General features: G+C 30.5%; 2 protein-coding genes across 2 annotated transcripts in view; both read right to left on the minus strand.

The window, feature by feature from the left end:
- Positions 1-1,322, minus strand: part of LOC108728809 (mitochondrial ribosomal protein L16) — a 4,490-nt gene extending 3,168 nt beyond the window's left edge. The window contains exons 1-4 of the mRNA XM_018457596.1: positions 969-1,322; positions 822-890; positions 578-735; positions 213-344 (exon numbers count right to left, since the gene is read on the minus strand). Of these exons, the coding sequence (XP_018313098.1) occupies positions 213-344; positions 578-735; positions 822-890; positions 969-1,011 (402 nt within the window). The 5' untranslated portion in view covers positions 1,012-1,322. The remainder of the gene's footprint in view (positions 1-212; positions 345-577; positions 736-821; positions 891-968) is intronic.
- A 4,798-nt stretch (positions 1,323-6,120) lies between these two features.
- On the minus strand, positions 6,121-8,483 carry LOC108728810 (ejaculatory bulb-specific protein 3). Its single transcript, XM_018457597.1, has 2 exons — positions 8,237-8,483; positions 6,121-6,489 (listed from the first exon to the last, which is right to left on the minus strand). Exons 1-2 carry the CDS (start codon positions 8,433-8,435, stop codon positions 6,329-6,331), a joined length of 360 nt encoding a protein of 119 aa, XP_018313099.1. The 5' UTR covers positions 8,436-8,483; the 3' UTR covers positions 6,121-6,328.
- Positions 8,484-9,948: the final 1,465 nt, after the last annotated feature.

The following is a 9,948-nucleotide window of genomic DNA, read 5'->3' on the forward strand; positions in this document are numbered from 1 at the left end:
ATTGGGCGAGTTCAAGACGGCAAAGCGGCTAGGCATGCTTACCGAGCGATTAAATATGATTGGTTGAATCTATAAGTAACAACCAATTACGTTCATTTGCTCGGCGAGCAGGCTAGCCGCTTTGTCAACTTGAACGCGCCCATTAGCGGTCTTTCAATCTTATTATTATTTCTTTAGTATTCCATATTGTATGATCGATTATATTTGTTAACCTTTTTTGTAATTGGTTGCCATGGTGGATCCACACGCCAAATTGCAAACATCCTTTGCTGATCGAGTTTTCTACCAATTGTTAAACGTATCATCTCGAAATGACCATATTTCAATCTACCTCCTCCTGTAGCCTATAATTTAAGAAAATGATAATACATCTCTAAGAGTTTCCTTATCACTAAAAGCTCTAAATAAGAACTGTCTATGAACACTATCCTAGAAATAGTATTTAAAGTTTGTTTTTATTTTAAGTAATTTTTTAAAATGCTAACTCTGATTTATATTTTAAGCTATATTTGAGACGGTCTTAAATATAAGAATCTACTACAGTACTGGCTTAAATGTATCGAAAATGCAGACTTACAATGATACCAAATTGCCTGTACATAAGGAAATTATGTGTACTTTCTGGCCCTCGTAAGTACCTTAGTCGCTTTTGCATTTTGGGAGCACGTACTCCTGGTGGAAATTGTGGAACTCTTTCCACTATCTTGAGTTTTGCTCGCTCCGGAAATTCAATATCTGATGACAATATAATAAATATAATATCAAATTAGTATCTTTAATATTTATAATAATATTTACCTATAACTATGTGATATACTTACCGCCAAATTTTATTGGCGGACGAAAGATCTTTAAACCAGCTACTGGTGTTATAGATACAGATTGCCATGCTATAAAAACATCACAATGTGAAAAATACCGAAAAAATCCAGAGAGGTCTTTAAATGTATCATACTGAAAACACTTACAGGAAAGTAAAAGACGTGCCACATTCTTGGAAGCTTGTAACATTTTTAGGTTAAAAAGATATATCTTTTTAGTTTATAGCTATATAAATCGCTGAGTGATTCAAAGCAAAGAAATAATTTCTTCTTGAATTTTCTCTTTTAATTTCTGCTTCATTTATCTCATAAAACAATATTTATAAACAAGTAAACATATATCAACGTTTGTTTGTTCTTGAATTTGTCGAATAAGTTTATATTTCTCTCTCTCTCTCTCTTTGTATACTAATTAAATCATTAAATCTATTTACTTGCAATTGTTGCACTTAGAATCTTCGTTTTCTCTCTCTAATGTCTAAATCTAACCATATTTATTTCATTGTGTGCAAAATTGGCTGCGTTCAGCAGAACGTTTGTTTTGCAACGTTGGAAGTTTCCTTCGCGCTAATTGGATCATACTTTTAGATCTAGAAGAATGGTCGCGTTCAGCAGACTCAACTGTTGCGGAGCGGATCAATGAGCTCTCGCTGCTATTGGATGATCTAAAAGAATACACCAATAGCAGTGAGCGCTCACGGATCCGCTCCACAACAGTTGAGTCTGCTGAACGCGACCAATGGTCCTATCTCAGCAGACAATCATAAAACGGTTGCAAAACTGTTGAGTCTGCTGAACGCAGCCATTTTAGAGATTTCAAGCAATGTGAACAGTGAGTGCATTCAGTACTATAACCGCTCAGTGAGCTCTTGCATATGATTGGCATATTCCGTTAGAACTAAAAATATAGACCAAACAGATACAAGGGGTGCGTTCAGCAGAACGTTTGTTTTGCAACTGTTGTAAGTTTCCTTCGCGCTAATTGGATCATACTTTTAGATCTAGAAGAATGGTCCTATCTCAGCAGACAATCATAAAACGGTTGCAAAACTGTTGAGTCTGCTGAACGCAGCTAAGAGCTCACTGAGCACTCAGTGAGCGGTCATAGTACTGAATGCAACGTCGTGTTTTTGGATGCACCAAATGGGTACAACATCATTGCATCCAGGAGCACGACCGCTCATTGAGCGCTCAGTGAGCTCTTGTATCTGTTTGGTCTATATTTTTAACTCTAATGGAATATGCCAATCAGATGCAAGAGCTCACTAAAGATTCTCAAATAAGAGATGCGAGAATTGAAATCGCTACGGGATTGGTTGATGACGACGTTGCAAGAATATGGCGTAATCAATGGTGAAATCGTATCTTATTCCTATTTACATAAGATAAAACGCGGCGAACATAAATCTGACTAAGTAATATATGATATTTACTTTGCTAAATTTATGTTTGTCGCATCTTTACTTTGTAAGTATACTTACTAGAAGATGATACATATTAAAAACAAAGGGAGTAGAAAAAACGTAATGTATAAAGCGCAATGTTCACACATGTATGATTTTATTTAGAGAATACTTTTATATTTAGAGAACACTTTATGATTTTATTTAGAGAATACACTTTCGAGAATACACTTTATGATTTTATTTAGAGAATACTTGAAGATCTCTAGCTGGAGGCACAGACTTTTGCATATCGCATAACGTAGAATTAGAGATGTAAAAAACGGTATATTTTTTACTTCAGAGAAAAAGTATCAAGTAAAAAACTAGTTTTTTTTACTGTAAATAACGATATTTTTGACCAAATTACATAAAATTTATGAAAAAACATATAGTTATTTCAAAATAATTATTTGAACGACAGATATTTTATATTTAAAAGCTAAATAAGTGATATTATTAATACAGATAATACTTTATAAGCATAACAGATACTGTTTCGTTGCATATTGGTTATAATTGTACTCTATATTTTAATTATTTTGTATTCTATATTTTATTTACTTTGAGACAATATTTTAATTATTTTGTATTTTATATTTTATTTATTTTGAGACATCCCAATATAATATTTTGATTCAAGAATAATTAAAGATTCGATGAACATTGTCTCACAAATTTAAATTTAGAATATGTACAACACACAGTATACAATTACAGTATACGACAAAAATAGTATCAATTAGTCTAATAAAGTATTATTTGTATTAATAACAGTATGGAACACTTACTTAACTTTTAAAATTGAAGCACAGTAAAACATAAAACATCCATTCAAATAATAGTGAAAGGTATATTTATAGCCATCGACATTAAACTATAATTATTATACTTAATATACTTAATACAATTATACTTAATTATTATACTATATTTTACTTTTTTTAGAATTTTTCCGTCGTTTACATCTGTACGCATAAAGCTGGTTTTACATTAAGTCGCATATGATCGCATTGCAGCGTAGCAAGCGTTGCGGTTCAATCAATATCAATCTAGCTCGACTCTGATTGGACCGCAACGCTTGCTACACGCTTACAACGCTGCGATATGACTAATGTAGAACTAGCTTAATTCATAAGAAACTATATCAATCAAAGTCCTTAAGGATTTTGCGTATTGTCTGGGTTCATTTTTTTTTCCGTAAAATAAAAGACTTTGGATTGATTTTTTTTATATAATATTTTATGCATTATGCGAAGATTTGTGTTTAAATCTGAAAAAGAGAAAAATATTCAGTTATGTCATGAAAATGTATTTAATAATGTATATTATAAATTTATATGTATATAATATATATCTTGATAAATTATTAGTATAAGTATCTTCAGATACTATATATGCAGTTCGTTTCATTGGCTGCAAAGAATCTGAAGATAGTTTAATCTGAATTTCAGATAGTCTAATCTGAGTTATAAATATAAGATTTGACTACGAATAGTGGTCTAGGAAGTTGGCTGTTAAGTAAATGTAAGTAAATATAAGTCATATCTCACAAATACAGCTAGAATCCGTGGATATCCAATTCGCTCGTGGAATATTTATTTTGTACAATCCATTGAGTCCTTTTGTCTGGATTTCTTGGGAAATGTTTCATAAGAAATCCTTTAGTCAGTGAATTTTTACAATTTGACACACAACTGGCATTGTTATTGTCTAGATATTATCTATAATTGTTTATTTATGCGTTATAAAGTCATGTACATTATAGGTTAGGAATATGCCTACGTTACAATATTTTCAATTACCATATCAATTTTACAACTTATATGGAATAATAATATTTTATAATAATATTGAATCATTATTATCTAAATTTAGTAATTTCAACTTACAAACATACAAGTATAATCACATACATATGACACATAATGAAGATCGGCATGTTCTTGCAAATGCTCGAAGTTCGCGTATCTCTTAGGCCGGAATCAGACTATGCATTGAAGATTGAGATTGAAGATTGAAAAATTCAAATTTGACCAATCGAAATGAAAGGAGCTAAAATTTCTTTGTCCTTATTAATCAAATTTCAATCTTCAATCTTTAACCTCAATCTTCAATGCGTAGTCTGATTTTGGTCTTTGAGGATCTCTAGCGCATCTTAAGGGGTAACACCACTGTAAAATTTTCAAAAAATCATTTTTTTTTTTGGGCTTAAAAAAATCCTTTGAACCCTGTAGAATACGAGGAAAAAACTTTTATACGTGAAACTAATTTTTTTCATCGAAATTCCGAGCTGTGTACCGAACGAGCCGGGCGACTCCGAAACGGCTACCTGCGCAAGAAGCAGACACCTTGGACACTTTCCGTCACAAGTCACCGCTTTCCGAGGAAGTTTACGAAGCCATAAAACCTATTTATGAAGATTTGAGTCGAGACGAGTTACTAAACCGTTGCCTGGGCGTTCAATTTTTTCATGTTCATAATACAACTCCAAACTTTAAACGCGTTTTTCTCGAAACACGTTTTTTCAACGTGACAAGCAGTATAACTCAAACAATTTTTAATATTTTCGCTCGAATTTTTTACTGTACATTCAAAACAACATTTCGAAGTACAATACGTACGGGATTTTCGATACGTTGCTTTAAACATTTTTTATTGCCAAATAATGTCACTTTTTTGTGTCGAAAAATGAACGACTTTATTCAAATGCTCGCCAATCACTCAAAAATCAATATTTCTAAAATCCCCTACGTATTGTACTAGATATACCATTGAAGATCATGAGGAATGATTTTATTTGTTCTAGATTCAAATTTCCAACGGCTACACTGCTTGCCGCGGACCCCTTTATTTTAAAGGCGCATCGGGAATATGGCTGCCATTCCGCCATTTTGTAATATTTTTTTATGAAAAAATGTTTACAAGTACTTCAATATATGCTTATTAACTTCACGGAATATTAATACTTTATTTCATTTCCTTCCATTAAAAAAAAAATGTCGAAAAAGTGCAATTTTTTGGGCCGTTACAGTGGTGTTACCCCTTAAGGCGGACTCCATAATCCCGGATCTACAATAGGGTTTTAAGCCTTAAGCCATAAGAAATGGGTGAATCACAGTCGATTATTCCCCTCGGATTCGACTGTAATTGGTCAATTTTTTACGGCTGAGGTCTTAAAACACCTATTGTAGATCCGGACTAAATGGTGCTCAAGATTCAAGATGGTCTTAAGCTAGCGCATGAACCAATCAGAGAGCCGTATGTATTAGCATCTTAAACATCGCTTGAGATTAAGACCGGACTATAGATTCCGTCCTAAGCGCATCGACATGTCTTTATATTAGGTTTAGATATTTAAGGAGATCCTAAAGCCGTCTGTTTTACCGACTAAATCGTAATCTTTATATAACAATTACTTTTTTCCTCTTTTACAGATTCGCGCGAAAATTCTTTTCCAATATTAAAATATATGCATCAATACGTCTCTATGAAGTGGAGTTTATACCGAAAATGACAAAAAATTTTTCTTAAGATTTCAATTTCAAAATTTTTTGTCATTCTTGGTATAAATTCTATCTCACAGACACGTATTAATGCGTATATTTTAATCTTGGGAAAATATGATATATGTGTTTCGCAAAAACAATTTCAAGTGTCTCATATTTTTATCTGTAGAATACGTTAGTAAATTTAAAAAAAATTAAAAATGATGTTTCAAAGGTGCCCGATGTTAAATGCCTCGTATACATATGATCTCTTTCCCATTTCTTTTAATACATGCTTATGAAATATAAGAATATCGCAGATAACACTAAGTTGATGATGATTATAAAATAAAAAAAAACAAAATTGAATTTTTTTAATATTTTTATTCTACCAATATAACACTACAGTATATAGCATTATATGAATTTGTATATTGAATTAGTTTTCATTAGGTTAATTAACCTAATTAGTTTTCATATGTAATTCATATGTAATTTCATATATAAGTCATCATTTCATGAGTCATCATCTTGTCGGAGTTTTTTGTTGGTATTTGTTATCAGCAAATCAAGTTTTTTAAACATTTTTATTTTGAATGTTCTCTATAGTCTTCTTAACAAATGTTTCCCATTCTTCGGGCTTATTCTTTGTATACCAATCAACTAAGATATCAAAAAGGTTTTTTTGTTTTTCGGTGCACTTGCTGCATTGAGTTCGTATAGCTTCGCCTATAACTCCTGAAAGCACAATGGGAAATTAAGTTTCACACTTATCTGTTTTAACATAAAAGATTAAAAACAGAATTCACAAAAATGAAAAAGATGAGAAAAATAATTTTTAAATCGATATTTAAAAATGCCACAATCTTTCTCAGCATTATTGCAAATCATGTGTGTTTCAAAATGAAAGTCTATCTTTTGTTCGACACAGTTATAAGAAACTGTTTATTCAAAGAAGAACGCAATAAATTGGTCAATCTTTAAATCGATAAGTTAAAGACGCACACTGTCGATCGCGCTAGACTCTTATTAGCTCTGTTTTAATTTAATTTTATAATTTTTAAATTAAGTTATTTTATCACACACATATATCTAACCAATCTACTTAAATACTTTTATCAATATATGATTATTGATTAACTTGTTTATTATTTGTTTTTTATTCTTTATTACACACATATTTAAATCTTTCACATATTTTCATAAGAAATATGCAATATTTTTGCAATATTTATTCGAGAGTAATCTATTTTTTGCATTGAGAATGGGAATTATGAATTTAAAATTAGAATTCGACCAATTAGAAATTAACTTTATTCTGTTTTATTTCAATTACTATAGTTAAATTCTAATTTCCAATTTGCAATTCTTTTTTAATGTTTAAAATTAAATCTATTTTTTCAATTTTTTCATGTAATTGCCGAATAAAATACAGTTATCAATAGCAATAAATGATGGATTATCCGACTACTTATTCGGCAAGTTAGCTAATGGCACATTCTTTATAGTTTAATCATCTTTAATGATCAAAAAAAGTTTCTCAAATCGAAATACGGTGAAGCTCATTTGAAATTAATTGAATGTTTATTTCCTTTTACGTTTACGATACTTTTATTTCTGAATAAAGAAACTTGATAAGGATTCTTAAATTTCTCAAAATTCAAAATTATTAGCAAAATGGGGCAAATGAGAGTACGGCGCGGTACTTGGTGCGCAAAAATTCACAAATCAAACGATTAATAAATCAGAATATAAATATATTTAGCTTACTTAAAAATCGAATGTTTCGGCCACATTTGGGGCTATCCTCAGCGATGTACAACCAGTACAACGAGTTAGAGAAGAAATTTCCTATAGTTTTGCGTAACAGGCTCGTCCCAGCTCAGGTTTAAAATCATTCAAGGTTTACAAGCCAATGATGATTTAAAAAAGAAAGATTATAACGCGATTCTAACTTTAACACTATTAACATCTTTCTGACGTCATCTCTTTGTTCTTAATTATTAATTTTATCTGATTTGTGTAACTATTTCATTCATTTTATGTTATTCTCTTGAACTCTTGTCTGCAGGTTTTTTTTAAAATCATCATTGGCTTGTGAACCTCGTTGAGTACTGGTTGTACATCGCTGAGGATAGCGATGTACAACCCAAATGTGACCGAAACGTTCGATTTTAGCTAAATATATTTATGTTCTAATTTATTAAGCGTTTGATTTGTGAATTTTTGTATACCAAGTATCGCGCCGTACTCTCATTTGCCCCATTTTTCTAATAATTTTTTATTTCTGACTCAACTCGTCGTAGATTTCTCGTTATAATAATTGTTAATTATACTCCAGAGCTACAAATGCCTCAGGTATTATCTTATAGTTATTTCCTTATAGTTCAGGGAAATTAGTTTTAATTGATCACAAAGCGACAGAGAGAAAAAAATAATATAATAAATATAAGACATTCCGTATATATATGTAACGTAAAAATACCAGCAAAGAATTTTGCATCTGCAGTCCTGCATGGTGCGATCCCCAAGAAGCAATTGTAATATTGCATTCGCAATTTTTCGTTCGCCAAAATTTCTTGGATATTGATATCGTCGTACCGATCCGAATACAACTCTTTCTCTGCGAATACACATGCCAATGCAACGGCGATGATCGTTACGATGAGGCTTAGTCGAGCCATTGTTTCTTCTACCTTTGCACGAACTTAGAATAGAACTACTAAAGTAATCAATCAGCTGTTCATTCCATTTATAGAGATTAGCCGTGGCAAAAGTTGTTACGTCAGACAGAATATCTCATACACCGATGACGACAGCTTCTTAATTAGAATAGAAGGAATTAAAAGAAGACAACTTTTTTGCGAGAATATAGGAAGTCTTCATAAAAAAGTTTCTTCTTCCTTCATAAACAAGGTGATAAATTATTAAAATTACATCGATATCAAGTTTTTACTGACATCAGACAGCAATTTGAAAAATGCAAACTTGGATCAAATTGTTTTTTTTACATATTATATATTTTTATTGCAACGTTTTAATAAAACATTCAAAGACGTATGTTTATATAAAATTTTTTTTTATTATAATTTATAGAACATACTGTCAAAGTTAAGAAAAATCCGAGGACCCTGTATATTCCCAGAAAGCACAGAGAGTTCAAAAAGAATTCATAAAGGATTCCGTTGTTATGCCATCAATAGGGTAATCAAAATATGTATAGGGCATGTTTTTTTTATTTGACTAATAAAGAAATAAACTAGTTTCATAAGAAATTATGTATTTTGAGCCCTATGTGTTACAGCATATTTTTCATATTTCATACATAATTTACATATTTTTGCATATTTCGCCCATACGTGCACAATATTTACATATTTTATCTATTTTTATTGTATATTTCACATCGTTTTCTAATTAAAATTTATGATCAATTTTTTCTGATATAATAATAAATAGGATTTCTAAGATAAGTTTTTCTCAATCAGAAATATGCTACAACATATTTTCAGGGAATGGAAGTAACTCGTTACTTATAACGAAGTTATAGTTACAAGTTACTTTTTGTGTAACTTTACTGATAACTGCGTTACTTTTTCTTTTTGGTAATTGTAACGGTAACTTAGTTACATCTTTTTGATAACGGTAACGAATTTTACAGTTACTTTCATCGTTACTTAGCACACGATTGAATAGAGATGTAAAAAACGGTATTTTTTACTTCGGAGAAAAGTATCAAGCAAACAATTAGTTTTTTTACTGTAAATAACGGTATTTTTGACTAAATTACATAAAATTCATAAAGAAACAAGTTATTTCAATATATTGGAACGACAGACATTTCATATATTTAAAAGCTAAATAAATGATGTTATTAATACAGATAATACTTTATAAGCATAATAGATATTGTTTTGTTGCATATTGATTATAATTGTACTCTATATTTTAATTATTTTAAGACAACATCCCAATATAATATTGATTTAAGCGTAGTTAGAGATTCGATGAACGTTGTCTCACTATAATTTAAATTTAGAATATGTATAATCACAGTATACGACAAAAAATAGTGTCAATTAGTCTAGTAAAGTATTATTTGTATTAATAATACAAGTATGGAATACTTACTTCACTTTTAAAATTGAAGTACAGTATACAGAAGTAAAATGTCATTCAAATAATAGTGAAAAGTAA

The sequence above is a fragment of the Mycetomoellerius zeteki genome, unplaced genomic scaffold, assembly GCF_001594055.1.
Source record: "Mycetomoellerius zeteki isolate Tzet28-1 unplaced genomic scaffold, Tzet1.0 scaffold64, whole genome shotgun sequence".
Taxonomy (NCBI): domain Eukaryota; kingdom Metazoa; phylum Arthropoda; class Insecta; order Hymenoptera; family Formicidae; genus Mycetomoellerius; species Mycetomoellerius zeteki.